The following is a 21,180-nucleotide window of genomic DNA, read 5'->3' as shown; positions in this document are numbered from 1 at the left end:
TAGGACCCACTTCTGCTGCCAACAAGGAAAACTGAAGCTATCATCTGTGCAGTAAATGAAATAATGGAAAAATCATAACAAATATATGCTTCAAATGATTGTTTCATTTGACCTACTCATACAGTTGTGAAATGTGATGGGTGTACTTACACAGGCAACATATGCTTCCGTTACAAAGTCTATAAAATGTGCTGTTGCCAATAATTCATTGTATGTCCCAAAGTGGCATCAAATCTACCCCCCCCCCAATTTTATGAACACTTTCCAAAAACCATCAAGATTATAAAAGCACCAAAAAGCAAGCTGATCCTAAAGCAACTGTAGTTTTAAGGAATCAACTTCAGAGCATTTCAATGCCACATTTTTCAAAAGGCAAACAAATGGATGGATGCTTATGGAAATGAGCATTAAACCAGCAAAAATCCCTGCTGCATGTTATTGTGGCTATTTTCATCTAACTGAGCAGGGAAATTGCTGAAACATTTTTTAAAAAATAAGGATAATGGAAAATTTATTGCTGAAGCTAAAAACCTACCTTGGGAATGCAAGAACTAATCAACTATCTGTGATCTGAATGATTTTTGCCTTTGTCATTTCTCCTCCCCTATAAATCAATCATCCTATACACGTGTGTAAATGACCTAAGCAACAATGTTTGACATGAAAAGTGATTAGCAGGAGCTAACAACGGCACTGGAGAATTCATGCTTTTATTTGTCCACAATTACCACGCAATAACTAGTGCCAGTCTCTCTTTCGCTACTTAACATTTTCATTATGTTGACGGAGCACCAGCAGTTGAATGGATATATTTAGGAAGATGACAACTCCAGAATGTTCAGTATACATACTCAGCTAAATGAAGTAGTGTAACACTTCCAGGGCAGCTGCCTTTGCAACTGCTGCCTTTGTCTCCTTTGCGAGGAAGGGCATGCTATAAGAAACTTAATGAATAATTTTCAGCTGCCCAAAGTATTTTTCATTGTGTGTATAAAATAAGCTTCACTTAAGTGAGCAGGCATGATAGTGATAAGCTCCTAAATTGGCCTGCTCACTTAAAGGAGGGGGCGTAGGCCTGAACTAAATCACAGAATTGTAGAGTTGGGAGGGACCTCAAGGGTCATCTAGCCCAACCCCCTGCAATATGGAAACGCTGCCCTCCTTGGTATCTCCTGGGAGGATTTTAGTCTCTATGTCAACCCAGTTCTTTCTTTTCAGAAGCAGAAGGAGACTGCACAGCTTAGGCCTTTCCTAGCTATTCACTCCTCTTGGCAATTTTACAGAATGCTACTACAGTGGTGCCTCGCTTAACGAATGCCCTGCTTAACGAAATTTCCACTTAACGAAAGGATTTTTCGAGCAGAGGTTGCCTCGCTAGACGAATTCGTTTTATGAAAAATTCGTCTAACGAATCGCGGTTTCCCATAGGAATGCATTGAAATTCACTTAATGCGTTCCTATGGGCAAAAAAAAATTCAAAAAAATTTCAGTGCATTCCTATGGGATTCGCTAGATGAATTTTTTGTTATAAGAAAAGACCCGTGGAACGAATTAAATTCGTCTAGCGAGGCACCACTGTACCTTATCTTCTGCAGCCTTGGAGTCATTGTACTGAAACTGGCCCAATGTACACCGGTTCCCCACACCTCCCCCCCAAAAAAAATTATTCTCTTGCTGCCTCACTATTACCAGCTCTCTCTCTCTCTCTCTCTCTCTCTCTCTCTCTCTCTCTCTCTCTCTCTCGACTTCCACTAGACCATGGCAGCTATCAATTGGATACTGCTAAGTGGAAACCTTGCTTTGTTTCCAGGCTTGTTAACACTGCTAATTTTTTTTAGTTAATCCTTTCAAGCTTCTCTGACTGGAGTTAAATTATGTCAGAGTGTGTGTGTGTGTGTGTTTTGTTTTAGAGATTTTTAAAATAGCTGCATTTTTACTCTTATAATCTATCCAGAAAAAGCCAATTGGCTATTTAAAGTTGGGGTATACAACTGTCACACACCTTTTTGTTTTCTTATGATATTTGGGAGATCCTTCCCAAGGGTACCAAGAGACCGTTCCAAGAAGTCTTATCATACCCTGCAGTTACTGCTGGCCAACAACAAAGTTAAAGTAGCCAACTAATTTTAAATCCAATTTACCATTCATAAGTGGGGTGTTCAGCGACAAGACAAAGACTATTTGCAAAAAAAAAACTACAAGATTTGTGACCAAGAGGAAAGGCTTTTATATACTCAGGGACACAGGAAAAGCAGAATAAAAATAAAATAGAAATAATAATGATATGATGATGACAACATCTAAAATTAAACAGTCAATTTTTGAACATGAGTTTAAGAGTAAATATAGTTCATTTATTCCTGGCTAATCATCATTAGATGCATCACCAATACTGAGGGGCAAGGGCAGAGTGAATCTTAAATTACATGTGCGCAACCACATGACCCTAATGTACTCATTTAAGTTGGAAGAAGGACAAATATTCACACTGGCCATGTAGGGTAACTTCCTTTCCCCCCACCTAATAGGCCAAAAAGTCTGCTGTAACCTACTTGCATCCTATGAGATTTAACACTTTCCCCCCATGCTAAATCAATTAAAGCAAAACTTCATGTTTTAGCCATACACTAAACAGATACCATCTCCCCTTGTCCCACATTTTATAAAGATGGGATAAGACCTATCACAATATTATTTCAGCAAAAAAAATTTTTTATCACCCTAGAATCTATAGCAGGGGTCCCCAGACTTACCGGGCTTCGGGCCGGTGCCCGCCGCGCCGACCGCGCGGCGGGCCGGAGAGCAGGGGAGTGCGCACGCAGCGGGGCGGAGGGCGGGGGAGTGCGCGCCCGTGCGCATGCGCACACGCACACGGTCGGGGGGAAAATCGCCGAAAATCGCTTGTGCGCATGCGTATGGGCCTCCCCCGACCCGGAAGTGCATCGGAAATGACCTCTTCTGGGTCGGGAGAGGCCCATACGCATGCGCACAAAGGATTTTCGGCGATTTTTTGCCGATTTTGAAGATCGCCGCCGCGCCGCGCGCCGTAAGAGCGGGCGGCAGCAGCGGGCGGCAGGGGTCGTCGCGGGCCGGATTGGGAGGCTAATTGGGCCGCATCCGGCCCGGGGGCCGTAGTCTGGGGACCCCTGATCTATACCGGTAGTATATGTATATACATGGTAACAGGCTTTCCATATTAAGACTTTTTAAAAAACTTTGCTAGAAAATGATTTGTAATGCTGCCCAATTCTAGTCCGATCTGCAATTTACTCCAAAAAGTTCCTGTAACTGCCAACAACTATGTCCTTGACAGTCTTCTTTCCCACCACATTAAAAGTTAAGCAAAAGAAACACCCATTTCAAGTTGAAACACAGGAACACAAACCACCCTTCACAGTATGATATAGAGCCTTTCAAATCCATGTGTTTTAAAGATTCTATTGTGAAGGATTCCCACCCTACCCCACACACCTCTTTATTAACACAATGTGATATCCCAACTCGCATTATTAAAAATAGGGCAATGGAAAAAAGACATCAATGGTAGTAAATCAAGTAGGTTGTGTTAAGTAGGTTACGTTACCTCTCTTTTATTTCTCCTGGCAACCTTCAGGAATTCCATCAAAATCTGTAGCTGGGCAGCATGGGATTCCTGTAACAGAAGGTTTAGACATAAAAACAAGACAATGTGCCAAATAAATAAATAAATTCAAAGATACATGCAAATATTTTCACTCTGAAAATGTGCATATACAAGATGCTCAGGTGATACATGACTACAAATGGAAATATGTACAAAAACCTGTGCAATTGGAAAGCCTAGCATGTACATTTTGTACATTGCATGGCAATGTACAAAACTGCATGGGTGGCAGCTTGATAATTATGGAATGCCCTGACCTTTCAGATTTCACTGATGCTGACTCTGGTGGATTTACAGCACTAGTTAAAAACCCATTTATTCGCCCAGACCTTTTTGTACATTTGTTCACTGGCAGAAATGGGCACGCCTGTCATTACACATCCATGTGATGTTCAGCTTTCAAACATTATTGGTTTTAAAGGTAAAAGGTAAAGGACCCCTGAATGGTTAAGTCCAGTCAAACTTGATTATGGGGTATGAAGCTCATCTCGCTTCAGGCCAAGGAAGCCAGCATTTGTTTGCAGACAGCTTTCCAGGTCATGTATTATAGAACCAACTTTGGGAATACAAATAGAGGCCATTTTCACTTCACTCACAATCTGAAACCCACTCCAAAGTAGATTTTCAGATCCTGCAATAAGGAAAATCTTGGTTGGAGAGAATTTGCTCCACAAAGTAGATCAGTTTTGGCTTAGGGTCTTATATTCCTAAAACTGGCTCTTTACCCAGTACAAGCATTTTATCTGCACCAGCCCAGTATCCTTTATTATCAATGCTATCCTCCCCTTCTAAAAATTATATTTATGCTGCTAAAAGGCAATGATACAATTACCACAAAAGATTATGGAAAATAAGCAGAGTAAACTGTTACTGGAGGCCATATATAAACAGTACCAATATAATTTCTCTGAGGAACTGAGTCTAAATGTAGGCATACAGCAATTTGTTCCACTTTATTACGTTTTTGTCTGAAAACTAAGTTAAGGGGAAAGGTTGTGCAGCTAAAAAAATACCACATCAGACTTCCCCAACCCAATTAATTAGATCTCCATTAACTATTGGTTAGGCAAATATTAACTGAGCCTACATATCCCTTTAAAAGTACTCCCCTTTTCAGTGGCCAACTCAAACGGGACAAAATGTTTCCTAAGCAATCTCCAATATTGATAATTCATACATTTATGCATATCTGCACTATAGGCCACAGTTACAGTTAGAAGGCACATCATGTAGCAACCAGTGCTGAATATAAGCAGCTTAGAGTTTGCTAAATGCTTGGATAGGAGACTTCCTGGTAACTCTCCTGAAGGTGGAATGTAAGTGCAACAAATACAATAAATCTCTGCACAACAGGCCTTAAAAATATCTAAAGCCGTATAAACATACAAAAATACCGTAAGCCTTTAAAAAGTTCAATAGCTTTTAAAGCCAAAAATTTATGCATATTAGTGCACACCAAGGTCATTAAATCTGTTAAGGTACATATATACCCACTCCACACAGCAGTGGAGCAGGAGGAGCAGGGAGCACAAGTAGTGTCCTTTCAAAAAAGAAAAAATGATTTTAATGTTAGTTGTTGCCATCTGTCTGTCTTGAGCAGGCATGGACAAACTCGGCCCTCCAGATGTTTTGGGACTACAACTCCTATCATCCGTAGCTTAACAGGACTAGTGGTCAGGGATGGTGGGAGTTGTAGTCCCAAAACATCTGGAGGGCTGAGTTTGCCTATGCCTGGTCTTGAGAGACAATGGAGTGCACCTCCAGGGGTGAAGTCAAATAGCTGCATTAAAAGCACCAAGAAGACCTCCCTGGGGGACAAGCCAGGGCAGTGTGTATGGAGGTCCTATGCTGCCCAAACAACAACCCCCCCCTCTTGTCCTGGTTGACGTGGTCCAAAGGAAAGCAGAGCAATACACTTGGCACCAGCTTGGCTGCAGGAGTTGCAGGAAGGAGGCATACAATGTGCCATCCAACTGTCTTAGGGACTGATGTTAATGTAGTGGAAGATAAAAGTGCAAATGGCTGTGAAAAGGTGAAAAAAGCAAGAATAGAGGCTTTCTTGACCATTTTTTCCATACTTCGCAACAGTAATTTTTGCAGCAAAACCCAATCATCAGATTCATTTAATCCAGGACTAAACCCAGAAATCTGAATGTATCCCAGCAATTTTGCATCCTGGTCCACCAGATATTAACAAACCCAAGCAAACAACAGGTTTATCATATTTCTTGTAGCTGGCCAATGGCTCTCTTGAGGGCAGTGCTTTAAATGGTGGGTTACAAGTAGTGCAAGCTTGATTTGTTAGACCATCTGCTTTTCAACATTGTGAAACACTGCAATATGGTGGGGCAGCACAATGTCAGAAAAAGGGTGAGCAGACAGCAGTTGCCGGCCATGGAAACAATTAGCACAGGCATCCCCAAACTTCGGCCCTCCAGATGTTTTGGACTACAATTCCCATCATCCCCGACCACTGGTCCTGTTAGCTAGGGATCATGGGAGTTGTAGGCCAAAACATCTGGAGGGCCGCAGTTTGGGGATGCCTGAATTAGCATCACTGTGTGCAGCTTCTGCCTCTTTCAAAACTGCTGCCCATCTGCCGATGCTAAGGCAACAGAGGCAGGCCCATGGGGGGGGGGGGAGAAAGAGTCAGTCTGCTCACCCCATGTACGCGCCAAAGAGGGACTTGATCAACTGAGAAGTGGGGGGTTAAGTAAGTCCGCTTCTCAGGTGATCAAACCCACGGCATCCAGCTCATGCAAGCTCAAGTGGGGGCTTTGTTAAACTGCTCGCTGACGAACGGGCAGCCACAAGCCCTCAGTGAAGCAGTTTAAAGAACCCGCCTGCCTGCACAGTCCCTCTGCCGTATGAGGGCCAGAGTGCATTGGTAGCTTCACCCAGCTCTTATTGCAGGTGAAGAAGCCTCACTCCTGAGTCCCTCTGTCACATCAAGAAGAACTTTCTGTTGTTACAGGCTGTTCCACAGTGGAATGGAGTCCCTAAGAAGATGATGGACTCCCCTTCCTTGGAGGTTTTAAAGCAGAGGTTGGATGGCCATCTGTAATGGATGCTTTAGTTGTGATTCCTGCATTGTAGGGGGTTGGACTAGATAACTCTCAGGGTACCTTCCAACTCTACAATTCTATTATAACTCACCGCAAGTTACCAGGTAAGTGGCATTTACAAGCTTTTCTACTTGTATTAAAATGGCTAAGCAACAATGCTAAGCAACCGTCAGGAAGTCACCTTTGTACTGTACAGTGGAACCTTGGTTCTCAAACTTAATCTGTTTCAGGAGTCCATTCGACTCCTGAAACCGTTTGAAAACCAAGGCGTGGCTTCCAATTGGCTGCTGGAGCTTTCTGCACTCAAGCGGAAGCTATGTCGGATGTTCGGCTTCCAAAAAACATTCGAAAACCGGAATACTTACTCCCGAGTTTTCAGCGTTTGGGAGCCGATTTGTTCGTCAACTAAGTCATTCGAGAACCAAGGAATGACTATTAGAATTTCACCAAACAAAAAGTAATGCTTCTTAATGTATTTATTAACAGAGAGAAGGGGGAAAGCTTACTGCTTCCAGCTGTTTTTTCTTCTGGACCAGGAGTTCCAACATTAAATTAACATTGGCCAAATCAAGGTTATCTTGATCTGTTCCCAGCAAATCTTGAAATATCTGCCACCTGTGGCCATTCTAAAAGCAAGCAAACAAACAGACAGATCATCAAGGTATGTGTTGGTGAAAACAGGCAAATAAATATTGCAGCAATTTATAGATTACAGACATGACCCACTGTATAAAGAGAATGCATTTCTCACAAAAAAAGAGCTTCACCCAACTTAAGTGCCATCTACCCCACTATACACAATTCCACAGCTTCCATCTAACCCTCAGGAGAGACAATAGGAAAGGAGCAGAATTACCCACTGAATGAGCAAAACACTGCCTGTAGTTATTTGGATCCAAACCTTGGACTTGTACAGTGGAAACTTAGGTACAGATTTCAGGGGATACATTTAAGCACACTGTAACTTTGGGCAAGTCTATGTCTTAATAAAAATTCTTAAAAGAAATATAGAGCCCTATTTTCCAGGGTAAGGTTTAATTGAAAAAACTGTGAATCATTTCACTATAAGCATGAAGAATGAAATTTTTACCATTTCTACTCAAAACTGTATGGGGCGGCTGCATATTCCTAGATCCCCAGGGTCCCTTGCAACTCTATGATTAGTCCAAGATTGTAGTTACATAAGCTAATTACACATGGTACGCGACATCAATTTGTTTTCTCTGAACACCTGTGACACACATTCCAATCTCCACTCAAATACAAGCCTCCATTTGCAACAGAAAAAGCTGAATATGTATGTTGAGCTGCATAACTGATTCCTAGAATATCAAAATCCATCACAAAATCTAAAGTAATAAAATTTAATTTTAAAGAATATTTTTGTTCCATTTTTCATCTCCACATTCATCTCTCATGTTTCCTAATATGATGACCTGTGGTTTTGAGCAATAAATCTGAACAAACAGTACCCATAACTAAAATTATTACCCAGAAGAAAAATGAGAGTAAGAAATTTGGACATACGGTGCTACTCACTGAATGGTCCAGTTTGAATCTCTTTTCCTCAAATCTTTGCTTTTGTTTAAGGATAAGTTCATTCACTAAACAAAAGGAAAAGAAATAAACAGTGAATTTTTATGAGTTTTACTCATTTAATGTGACTAAATTAAAATAATTTCACAACTTTTTCTAAAGTTTGTCTATTTTGTTTACACAGTAACATTGCAGAACACATGGTTTAAGTATGTGTAAAAAAATTGCTGAAAAACCACACATTATGGAATAAAATATTGAACAGCTGAAAACGAAGTAATGTTGGACAGCTAGGCCATAAACACAGTTAAAGGCAACCACATAAAATCAGTTTTTAAGAAACTGCACTGGCTGCCAATGCATTTCCGGTCCAAATTAAAGGTATTGGTTAAGAATTACAAAGCCCTGGACAACTGGGCTGAAGTAGTGTCTCTCCCTGTATTGTGCTTGAGCACTGAGATCTTCTAGGGAGGCCCTTCTCAACTATCCCACCTTTGGGATTTACACACCCTCCTGTGGAATATCTTCCCATCTGAGATCCACCTGATGCCAACTTTGTTTGCGTTTCAGCATTGAGACCTACTGTATAATCCTGCATATAAGACTACTTTTTAACCCAGGAAAATCTACAGTACTCAAAAGTCGGGGGTCATCTTATACGCCGGTTCGTATTTCTTATACGGCGAGTATAAGAAACTCTATATTTTAACTGGAAAAGTTGGGGGTCGTCTTATATGCCCAGTCGTTTTATATGCTGGAATATTCTCTTATTTTCTCAGGCTTTGGGGGATCGTTGATCTTACAGATTAATACTATAGCAATGTGTTTTAAAATTATTTACTGTTTTTATCTGCTGCTTATTTTTAATTAGAACTACTTTTAGATATATGTGTACTCTACCCTGAAATCATTTGATGTAGGCTTTAAATATTTAAATAAATAGGCTTTAAATATTTAAATAAATGAGATCTGGATAATTAAAACAAACACTTTAACCTATGGTTACAGGTAGGTAGCCGTGTTGGTCTGAGTCGAAGTAAAATAAAAAAATTCCTTCAGTAGCACCTTAAAGACCAACTAAGTTTTTATTTTGGTATGAGCTTTCGTGTGCATGCACACTTTTTCAGATACTGAAGAAGTGTGCATGCACACGAAAGCTCATACCAAAATAAAAACTTAGTGGGTCTTTAAGGTGCTACTGAAGGATTTTTTTTATTTTACTTTAACCTATGTTCTCTCCAGAATTTCACTCCACATGTAGTTTGTTTACATATACAAATTAATAAGAATCACCAACACCCCTTAATTTGTTCATAGCAAAGGACCTTCCTGTTGAGCACAAATAATGTTATGCAGTAAATGAGTCTTCCCTACAGCATAGGGTCAAGAACATTCACATTTAGATATTCCCAGTTGGTTACCACACTTTCTCAAACAGGTCAGTACCTTAGATTTCCTAGAGCAAAATATCTAGAAATGTAGTGAGAGAAAAACACAATAATCCAGACCTCTTGGGAGGATATATATTTTTGTCAGAATGAGCAAAGTAGAAGAACACAGTATTTAAGTACCAAGCATTGGCAAGCGGGGGTGGGGTGGGGAGGAAAGCACATTATTGGAGTACAGGCACACACACCCTACTTATGTGCAGAAGTGAAAAAGCATAAAGTGGGGAGCACTCCATTTAAATAGGGAGGGGGGGAAGAGAGAGACTTACCCTGGAAATCACTTGGGGCTACTACCCAGCTTGTCCTGAGCCTACCTGTCTGTGAGGAGCCAGTGTGTGTGGCCACAGGGGGTGAGAACCAAGAAGGGCGCCAGCAGAACTGCTGCCAGGGTGGGAGCCTCCTGCCCAGTGCTGGCTGATCAAAGGTGACCTCCCCTCATTCAGGCAGCAGCCCCAAGCAAGGGAAGGCCAGCCTATCTATCTATCTATCTATCTATCTATCTATCTATCTATCTATCTATCTATCTATTTTAAACAAGATAACACACAAGTGGGATGTGCATAAGTGGGGGAGGTATGCCTTTAAACAAATGTAGGCATTTCACTGCACAATGTAGCTCACTTACATAAGGCTAATTCCCTCACTGATCTAGACATAATACAATGGGGTATACAGTGCACTGTTACATTTCCAGGGGAATACATTTTGGGACAGAAGTGGGGAGGAAGTTAGAAACATCTTCAAGGAAACCCCAACCCCCCTATCTTTTTCCATGCCAGTTCACTGCCGTAGCATCATTTGTTTCCAATTGCTGTGGGTTAAACCACAGAGCCTAGGGCTTGCCGATCAGAAGGTTCAAATCCCCACGACGGGGTGAGCTCCCATTGCTCGGTCCCTGCTCCTGCCACCCTAGCAGTTCGAAAGCACATCAAAGTGCAAGTAGATAAATAGGTACCGCTACAGCAGGAAGGTAAACGGTGTTTCCGTGCGCTGCTCTGGTTCTCCAGAAGCGGCTTAGTCATGTTGGCCACATGACCCAGAAGCTGTACGCTGGCTCCCTCGGCCAATAATGCGAGATGAGCGCTGCAACCCCAGTCGGTTATGACTGGACCTAATGGTCAGGGGTCCCTTTACCTAACCCCTTAGTAGTAGTAGTAATAGTTTCACCTAACAATTTAGATCATCTGACATTACTGATACTGGAGAAAAGGTTACCTATATGAAACCTAAAGTGGCACCTGAGCACTATCTAGTGGGGACATTAAAGTACTGGAGCTCACACTTGAGCATCACTGTCAGGTACTAGGCAGCAGAGCTGTCAATGTGTGTTAACCTGGCAACTAAAGACACATTTTGGGGGGGTGGAAAGTCAGTAAAATAGGCAGGCATATTTTCCTTGAAGAGAAAGTGCTTGTGCAAGCCAACTATATCCTTGATTCTGCTTGGTGCTAGCTTGTGTGTTGTGCTATCTTGGCACAGCAAATATGCATCCAAGGTTCATACTCGACTACAGGGATCTTGTATTAAATTATTATGAAATATCCCTGCACAGAATGCTCTTACTCTGTATTAGATTAACATGATAGGAGTGCATGGTAACAACAGTTTGATCAATGTGGCACACACAAGGGCTCAGGGGCAGCACAAGTTACAATGGCCTAGTAAAGAAGTGATCTAAAGAAGGAACACGGCAGGTTGATAGAAGGACAATGAGGTATTCCATCATGACAGACGGTGTCGTGGAAGTAAGAAGCAGAACAGAAGAAATAACAGCAGTGGAGAAGTTCTGAAAGATCTTTAAATGCTTTCCAGTTTGCATCTCTGACTCACACACACATATCTAAAGTCCGTTGCTCCTCAGCAGCAAAAATTACGCATACTTGCTATATTCCAAATGTTTCCCTCATCTATGGCAAAATCCAGTATAAAACCTAGCTTACTAAGCAAACCTAGCTAGATGATACCTGGGGTGGGTTACAACAACTTAAAATTCAATGTCAAAAACATTTTTTTAAACATACTTTGCAAATATGGCATCCTTGACACAAGGGTAATTTATCTATTTTGCACAACACTATATCCAGGTTCTTTATTACAGCAACATTCCATTCTCTATCCATCATGCACATAAGAATTAAGCCAAATCCAGTAAACAAAGTGTGCTCTAAGCACTTTTTCAGTATGCTGCTTGACTAGAAAATGTATTAAAGCACAACCTACTTACAGACTGCATTCTATGAAACACTGGGTGGTATCAACTAAGTTTAACTCAGAGACCCAACTGAAATTAATGGATCTAACTTAGTCATGTCCATTAATTTCAGTGAGTCTACTCTGAGTAAAATCTGGCTGAATGCCACCCAAATTCTGTAAAGTTAGCAAAATGATGGTTAGAAAATAAGGAGCAAACAGATGATACAAGATCTGCTCATTAAAACCCAAGATGAAATATAATTATTCAATGCTGCAACACCAACAAATCTTAAAACTTACCTAAAAAGTTGGGGTAAAGATGGTCAATGTTATCTACAACATAATTACATTTGGGACATCTGTTGTTGTCTTCCAGGCTTTGGTGAATACATTTATAGCTGTTGAAGGGAAAACAAACCAGAACCATAAGAAAGAAAATACAACAAGCAAGAGCATATGTACAACTGGGTATGTTGTGCCACATTCTTTAATCCCTTGCTTTCTACTTTCATAGTATACCATAAATATTGCAGAAGTAGGCCTATGGCCTAGGTGGCTTCAAGTAGATAAAACATTTTGGATAGTACTGAAAGCCACCAAGAGATCAAGGAGAATCAATACCTACTTCACAAAATAGGTCATTACAGGGTAACTAAAACTGGACCTGAACCCTGATTAAAATGGATCTAGATTTTCTCATATTTTAAGACATACCCATAAAATAAGCCATAGCAGGATTTTTAAGCATTCAAGGAATATAAGCCATACCCCGAAAATAAGACATAGTGATAGGCACAGCAGCAATGCCGGCCGCGGCAGGAGGAGGAAAAAAATAAGACATCCCTTGAAAATAAGCCATAGTGTGTTTTTTTGAGGAAAAAATAAATATAAGACATGTCTTATAATATGAGAAACACGGTAGAATATCAGTTTTACCCAAGAGAGCCTGGAGTAGGTAAGCGACTACCCACTCAAGATGCTTGTCTGGAAAGGCATCACCTGCAACTGGCCTATACTTGTTAAATCTCCTAGTCCAAAATGGAGCAGAATATTCTTAATGATTCATCTCTCAGAAGGCCTAGGACCACTCCCACTCTCAGAAAGGCATTTAATTACCACCTTGGCCCAGTCAGCAGTTACCACCAATAGCCTGGGGCATGTCAAAATCACATCTGAGAACACCTCAGATCAGGTAAGAAGACTGCTAGTCAGCAAGGCAGGTGGTACCTCAACACTATCCGTAATGTAGCCGCCCAGAGTGGCAGGGGAAGCCCAGCCAGATGGGCGGGGTATAAATATTATTATTATTATTATTATTATTATTGTTGTTATTATTATTATTATTATTATTATTATTATTATTATGTACCCCATTCATCCAACAGCAACCATGTGCAAGTATTTTGATCAAGTGCTCAGAGATCATGAAAGGAAGATGAGTAAAAGTAGTTTAAAAACATTCTTGCAAGCCTATATTAGGATGACAGGTATAATTAATGCAATCTCTTTAACCAGATTTTAGAAGAATTTTATTTTATAATGTAATCCTAATATATCTAATTTGCTTCAATCCCCAATTGGTTTATTGATTATGAATCTCAAATTTGTTGATTCAAAGTTTATTGATTTTGAAGGTCCATAAACATTTAGGAACTACCAAGTGATACCGTGTTTCTCATATTATAAGACATGTCTTATATTTATTTTTTCCTCAAAAAAACACACTATGGCTTATTTTCAAGGGATGTCTTATTTTTTTCCTCCCCCTCCTGCCGCGGCCGGCATTGCTGCTGCGCCTATCACTATGTCTTATTTTCGGGGTATGGCTTATATTCCTTGAATGCTTAAAAATCCTGCTATGGCTTATTTTATGGGTATGTCTTAAAATATGAGAAACAGGGTATCCATTTCATATTTTGGATAATGACTGTAAGCATTTGCATGGTGATTATCTTGGACACAGAATGGGAGCACTTCTGTGAGTTTCACCATTTTCCCCTGCATTATGCAACATCCCAACTGACTTATGCTTTAAAATGGCCTGTGCAGAGAAGATTATACATACAAGCCCTTCGTTTCAGGCTAATATTAAGAGCAGCCCAAGTCTCTCCCCATCATGGTTACATGGACTGAGAAGCTGCTACACATATCAGTGTTCTTATGGTAAAAAAAACCACTTCAGATATTATACAATAGATGACATTCCCCAATGCAGATTAACAAGTTTTGTGTAAGAAATTAACTAGGAAAATACTCTAAAAGCAGGTTCCAGTACAGTCTTCAGGATCTATCTTTTGGAAGTATCCATGAAGATGTTCATTCAGACAATGTTATCTTGTGCCACTTGCTCAAAAGCCACCCCAGCCACAGGGTGCATCCAATAATCCAACCCCAGCCCACAACACTTAAATTTATAAATAATTTCATCATGCTATGCAGTTTGGTCAACAAATCTTACCAAAAGCTGTGTCCACATTTTGTCATGTAAGCTTCTTCAATCATATCAAAGCAGATGGGGCTGGAACAAAGAGGGGAAAGGCATGTAAGTAATGCATCACATAAGTCAAACAGGCAACCTTTCCATTTACTGGAGAGGAGGGAGAGAAGAGGGAGAGAAGGAACAGCACCTAAGAAACATTAAACAAATACGAACAGACACTGGCCTGGTTAAGCATAGTCAATGATGGTTTAATGGGAACAAGCAGCACACTGGTAAAATCACAGACACTTTGCTGTTCCTACCTAGCTCCAAGCCACATGAAGGAGAAAACAAGTCAAAGTCTGGCTTTCTGTTGCATCAGAATCTGGGTTCGTGGTTTCTTACTATGGCTTCCTTCCTTCCAGACACATAAGCAGCAGCAGGGGAGGAGCAGGGGAGGATTAAAGCACCACAATTTTATTTATAAACGAACTATGGTTTAATGTGGTGTAAAAACCAGCCCATTGTTAAAATCTATATTAATTTATTTGGAAACCATTGAACTGTGCTGAAACCAACCAGCTGATTCAAATAATCTCATGCGCAGCAACTTTAAAAACCTTCCACCCAAAATGCCATAAAAGCAATACAGTCATATCTCATGTTACGTCCGCTTCAGGATGCGTCTTTTCAGGTTATGTCCGTGCCGAACCCGGAAGTCCCGGAATGGGTTACTTCCGGGTTCGGCGTGCGCGCATGTGCAGAAACACTAAATTGCACTTTGCGCATGCACATAAGCACCGAATTGTGTCATGCACGTGCGCAGACGCAGCGCTTCAGGATGCGGCCTCTGGAACAGATCCCGTTTGCATCCAGAGGTACCACTGTAAATGCAATAGTTCCACCTAAAGTGTTTTGCTTAAATATGTTGAGATGTAAAATATATCTGGAATAATATATCTGGAATGATATTTGAAATTACATAAATCAAAAGGCAGCTTTCATAGGGAATTGAACTTCAAAAAAATTAAGTGGCAGAGTTAGCAAAATATCTTCACTACTTTCCAGGCATTTTCTTCTTGCCTCCACAACAATCTTTTCATCCTCCAAAGTGGCACTCTAAGAAATGGAATATGACTGCCACTCTCTCTGTGATGGCTCCAGTAAGTCATATCACAGCTTTACCATCTTTGCCTGCCTCTTGCCTTCTAGTAGTCTGCGAGAGGTGCCAGCTGCTCCAATACCCGAATCTCTTCCACTGCTGCCACCTGCCTTAGGTAAAGGTAAAGGGACCCCTGACCATTAGGTCCAGTCGTGACCGACTCTGGGGTTGCGCGCTCATCTCGCATTATTGGCCGAGGGAGCCGGCGTATAGCTTCCAGGTCATGTGGCCAGCATGACAAAGCTGCTTCTGGCAAACCAGAGCAGCACATGGAAACGTCGTTTACCTTCCCGCTGTAGCGGTTCCTATTTATCTACTTGCATTTTGACGTGCCTTATTACAGGCCAAAGTTGGCTTAGCAACTTTAGATGAGGGATTTTGTCAAAAGCCTTATGAAATCCCAAGTATGAAATGCTTATCAAATTGCCTTATCTACATACATGAGTGTGATCCTTCTAGAATAATTCACGTCTTCTTTGACAGTGATGAGAAGGAGAGCCCACAACCAAGTCTCAAGCCTCACAAATTAGGAAAGGTCAAGGGTGCATCAATCTCTTCTGGTGTATCAATCCTCAAAATAGAAACATACCAGTAATGTTCACAGTATGTACAGTCATACCTCGGTTTACGATCGCTGCAGTTTGCGATCGATCGGGTTTGCGACTGCCGCGGACCCGGAAGTGCTTACATCCGGGTTCTGTGGCACGCGAATACGCAGAAGCGATCTGCACAGCTCATGCATGTGCAGAAGTGCTCTATCAGCGCTTCGTGCACATGCAGAAGAGGTACTCAGTTTGCGGTTTGCTCGGGGAGTGACTGGCTCCCCGGAACCAATTGAGGTCGTAAACGGAGGTACCACTGTATTTGTCCTAAGAACTCTAGAATGAAACTCAAGAGTCCAGATCATTTTTGATTAAAAGCCAGATTCAACAACAACAACAAATAGTATTTGAACTAAAACTGCATAGACTATTTTCCTCTAGAAAAGGAACAGCAAAAAACTGCCCCCCCCAAGATATACAAGTATTTCTAAAACAAAGGTAGCAGTCACTTCAGTTTGCATGCCGTTTTAAGAGAAAGTAAGCATGGTCATCTAAGTAACCTTTTGCTTCACCCTGCCCTGTATCATAAAGAAACTTGCTGAATTATTCCACACTGCATCTTCTGCCAGAACAGATAGAAGTCACCTACTGCCCTAGGCTACACTCCTGCCAGTGCCATATAAAATATAACCTTACAGTCAACATTACCTAGATCTATTTCACTGACTACACAATGTTTTCTGAATGTGTTAATAAGGCTTCAGTTTTAGCTATTTTAAGTAAATTTTTAGATAAAGAGATTCTGACAGATCTTCTCTTACTGGTTTTATTCTTATGCATGATAATGGAAGCCTATGATCTACTTCTCCAAGAGCTGGGGGGATAGATAATAGAAGCTGGCAGGATTGTAACTAGTATTTATTTTTTTTTATTTACAAAATAGTGTTTGTTACTAAGGAATTTATCTGTCTAACAAGAAATAGAGTCACCATAAACTGTTGTACATCCTAGAGTCTTTCCAAACAGTCTTTCAAAATCACCCTGTATCAATGGAGAAATTGTAGTGTGGCTCGATTTATTCACATAAGAATAATAAAAAGAATACAATATATTGTCTAATCCATCTTCTTTTTTTACCCTTCAAAGCCTTTTATCTACCTGTTAATTCCTCAGCTCGGGAAATTTCTCAAAAAATAGTGTACCATCTGAAATTAGTTAACCCTAGGCCATTTTTTTGACTGTTTAGCGATCAGTTGGTGACCCACCACTCACTTGAAAACCTTGTGAGGTAAGTCTGCACTTTGATTATCAAACAGACATGGCAACCCAAGCTGGGGAGCACAAAGAAGGTTTTGATTAAAATCTTGCTGGTTTCCGCAAATCCTTTTTGCCAAAATTAGCTATAGAGCAATCCCACAAGCTACTTGTGCATTACAGTCTTTCCAACTTTTCAATAGCAGACCTGTCTTTTTCAAATCTGGGGTATGCCTCAGTCACCTACATATGAAAGATGAGTTCAAAGGTACTGAACTTTCCCCTTACCTATGGTTTAGCACCCTATATAAGGTAAAGGTACCCCTGACCGTTAGGTCCAGTCATGGACGACTCTGGGGTTGCGGCGCTCATCTCGCTCTATAGGCCAAGGGAGCTAGCATTTGTCCGCAGACAGCGTCTGGGTCATGTAGCCAGCATGACTAAGCTGCTTCTGGCGAACCAGAGCAGCACACGGAAACGCCGTTTACCTTCCCGCCGGAGCGGTACCTGTTTATCTACTTGCACTTTGATGTGCTTTCGAACTGCTAGATGGGCAGGAGCAGGGACCGAGCAACGGGAGCTCACCCCATTGCAGGGATTCGAACCACCAACCTTCTGATCGGCAAGCCCTACTCCTAATATCAGTTTTTCCTCAGCTAGGCTCCAAGTGAAATGAGCCAAACTGAGGGAGAACTACCTAGCTTAATTAATTTAATTTACAAGGAACTATTTGGAACTATTTGGACAACGTTACTACCATGTTTCCCCTATTTTAAGACGTAGTCATAAAATAAGCCATGGCAGGATTTTTAAGCATTTGCGAAAAATAAGACATACCTCCATGCCGTGTGGAGCGAGACCGCTGTGCGCCCCAGCCAGCCACCGGGACTCAGTACGCCGGCTGCAGCAGCAGGAGGAGGCCTGCCAGCTCAGCGCCTGGAACCAGCTGCTGCTGCAGCGCCAAGCGCTCGGAGCGCCCAGCAGTGCCTCGAGCCAGCGGCCTGGCCCAGCCAAGGAGGCCGTAAGGTAATAAAAACTGTAATAAAAAAGGCATCCCCTGAATATAAGACACCATGGTTTTTTGAGGAAAAATAAATATAAGACGGTGTCTTAAAATAGGGGAAACACGGGTATGACTGAAACCATGAAATGAACAAGCCTTCTAAACATGGTACTGTACAGAACTCTCTAGTTAACAAAAGTTCCCCATTTTGTCAAAACTGAGAACTAAGCTTATCAAATTCAGAAGAAGCCGTGGTCTGAAACAAACTTCAAACTGTACTTTAATATCTTGGCTTGTTCCAAAGCATGTGGTTGCAATCACAGCCATAAAAGGTAAAGGTAAAGGGGCCCCTGACCATCAGGTCCAGTCATGGACGACTCTGGGGTTGCGGCGCTCATCTCGCTCTATAGGCCGAGGGAGCCAGCATTTGTCCGCAGACAGCTTCCGGGTCATGTGGCCAGCATGACAAAGCTGCTTCTGGTGAACCAGAGCAGCGCACGGAAACGCAGTTTACCTTCCCGCCGGAGCGGTCCCTATCTATCTACTTGCACTTTGATGTGCTTTCGAACTGCCATAACTATACAGCCATAACTACAAGCAAATACTGGAAACTGTACAGAACACAGCAGATTTTGCTTTTAAGAAAACATGTAAGAACTCTGCTAAAACATAAGGTACTAAATCCCCAGTTCAAATCTCTCCTCAGCCATGAACACAAAGGCAACATGCCCCTATCCCTGTGCATTAAGGAAAAATCAGCTCTGGTTGCATTTGGAACAAAGGCCTACCTGGTCCCATCCTCAAAGCTCAATCCAACACTGACCTACCGCACAGGGCATTTGGGCACTTTCTCCTGAGGGCTCAGCACTCCACACACGCTCACGTGTACAAGGCTTCCTTCCAGTAACCGGCACACTTTGAACTCTTGGAAGATGAGTGTGAGGCTCTTAACCTCAGGGTTGCAGGTTCGAGTCCCACCTTCGGCAGGTGGTTGGACTAGGTGGCCCTTGTGGTGCCTTCCAAATCTACAATTCCACCCATGATTTTATGCTCTAGTCTACATCAGTGTGCATGTGTGCAGCCTGCCGCCGCCGCTGCTGTTGTTGTCATCATTATTACTAGCATCCGAATCAAGTCGTTTTATTACGGTCAATGGCCAGTACCAAAACAAAACACCAATTGGAAACTTTGAAAGCTCAATACAAAACAGAATAATATAAAGACACCTAGACATGAAGGAGCCGTTCTGGGTGGGCATTTACCTGTCAGAAAGGAAACCCTTCTGGCCGTCGCGGCTTCTCGCCCTCCCTCCCCGCCAAACTCACCATACGAAGTCGTTGCTCTTGTCCTCGTAGGAGTTCAGGAGGCCGTTGCAGAGCGGGGTGAGCAGCGGCCTCTTCCTGCTGCCACTCGCGCCGCCCGCCGCCGCCGCGCCGCTCCCAGAGGCCCCGGCCCGGGCCGCCCCGGCCAGCCGCGATAGCCCCCCGCCGGAGGAGCCGGAGACCACGGCGGCCACCAGCACAGGTCGCCCGGGGGCCCCAAGCCCCGCCGGGGCGCAGGGGGAGGAGGAGCCCGGCGCCGGCGAGGAGGCCGCGGAGGCCGAGGTGGTGACGGAGGAGGCTGCGGAGGAAGAGGAAGGTCCCGGGGGGGCCGCCGCGGCGCCAGGCCCCGGCGCGGGAGTCGAGTGCTGCTGCTGTTGGGGCGGCGGAGGAGGAGGAGGAGGAGGCTGCCGGCTCCCTGACATCCCGAGGCCTGTTGGGTTCGATCGCTCGGGCTCGACGGGTCGCCCGCCCGGTTCAGTCAGCGCATCATTTCCCCTCAGCACGGGCGACTGTCTACGGCAATGAGGGGACAATAAAGTTTCAACAACGAAAATAAAAACTCGCTCGTCGACGACGCCGACGCCTTCCCTCCGCCCCTTCCACTCCGTGTGCTGAAACCTGATTGGTTCCCACGGGCCGCCTCCCCTTCCAACCCAGAGATGGAGAGGGAGAGGGACGCGGGAGAGGAATCTGATTGGCTCCTGGACACCTCCCCTCCCCTCCCGGTAAAAAAGAAGGCGGGCAAGAGGGGGGGAAACGACCTCATTGTTGAAACTTTATTAACAAGCGCCCGTCGGTTGACAAAAAATATACTGTACTACCAACGAGATGAACGTCGCCAGTCGGCTTGCGTTGGGTTTTCCCCCCTTCCTGGCAGAAAGCGCAAGCCAACACGCCTGCGCACAAGGAGCGAAAGGCTGGGTAGCCTAGCAACTGGAGCGGGCCTACCAAACCACCCGCCTCTGCTGGAGTTGGTTAAGCCCCCGACTGACCCCGAGGGTCTCGCTTCAGAAGAAAAGCGGGGCTGCTGCTGCTGCTGCATCCGTACGCTGACTCTCTGTGTGTGGATCATTCTGTTTATTTCTACCCCGCTTTCCCCCCTGATAGGACGGGACTTCCAGATTTTTAAGAGAGAGATAGAAAAGAATTGCTTAAAACACAGAGGGGAAACAATTAAATTTTGAGAGACTCAAAGCTATTTATATTAAATCTATGGGAGTCAGACAAATCATTACAATATAAAACAGCTGGGCACCTGTCCTTCCATTGGAAGCAGTCAGAAGCCCCTTGGAACAAAGAGGGTCTCCCACCTGCCTGTGGAAGGCCAAGGAGAGAGAGAGATCCGGTCTAGCTTCTCCAGAGAAGGGAGTTCCTGAGAAGGTGGCAGGACCAAGAGAAGGGACTCCCAGCATAGCACCATCCACGCTTGAGGAGATGGCAGCACCTCCAGTCCTCCGCTGCCGAAATACTCTCACCTTTTTTGACAGGGTTCCTGGTCAGGGATACAGCGATACAGGCTTTTCCCAGGAAAATCTTCCGCTTTCACATTCTTGCTTCCAACCTACGGTTAAATGCACCAAAACACTGCCATTG

General features: G+C 43.1%; 1 protein-coding gene across 2 annotated transcripts in view; it reads right to left on the bottom strand.

Moving 5' to 3' along the window:
* The window catches only part of COP1 (COP1 E3 ubiquitin ligase), a 110,621-nt gene extending 90,498 nt beyond the window's left edge, over window positions 1-20,123 (bottom strand). The window contains exons 1-6 of one of the 2 annotated variants that reach the window (XM_035121329.2): window positions 19,591-20,123; window positions 14,344-14,403; window positions 12,186-12,283; window positions 8,236-8,312; window positions 7,215-7,334; window positions 3,584-3,652 (exon numbers count right to left, since the gene is read on the bottom strand). In XM_035121329.2, coding sequence (XP_034977220.1) covers window positions 3,584-3,652; window positions 7,215-7,334; window positions 8,236-8,312; window positions 12,186-12,283; window positions 14,344-14,403; window positions 19,591-20,009 — 843 coding nt within the window. In that variant the 5' untranslated portion in view covers window positions 20,010-20,123. The remainder of the gene's footprint in view (window positions 1-3,583; window positions 3,653-7,214; window positions 7,335-8,235; window positions 8,313-12,185; window positions 12,284-14,343; window positions 14,404-19,590) is intronic. The other variant, XM_035121331.2, reaches the window with a different exon arrangement.
* Window positions 20,124-21,180: the final 1,057 nt, after the last annotated feature.

The sequence above is a fragment of the Zootoca vivipara genome, chromosome 7 (genome assembly GCF_963506605.1).
Source record: "Zootoca vivipara chromosome 7, rZooViv1.1, whole genome shotgun sequence".
NCBI lineage: Eukaryota > Metazoa > Chordata > Lepidosauria > Squamata > Lacertidae > Zootoca > Zootoca vivipara.
This window is presented reverse-complemented; position numbering and strand designations above follow the sequence as displayed.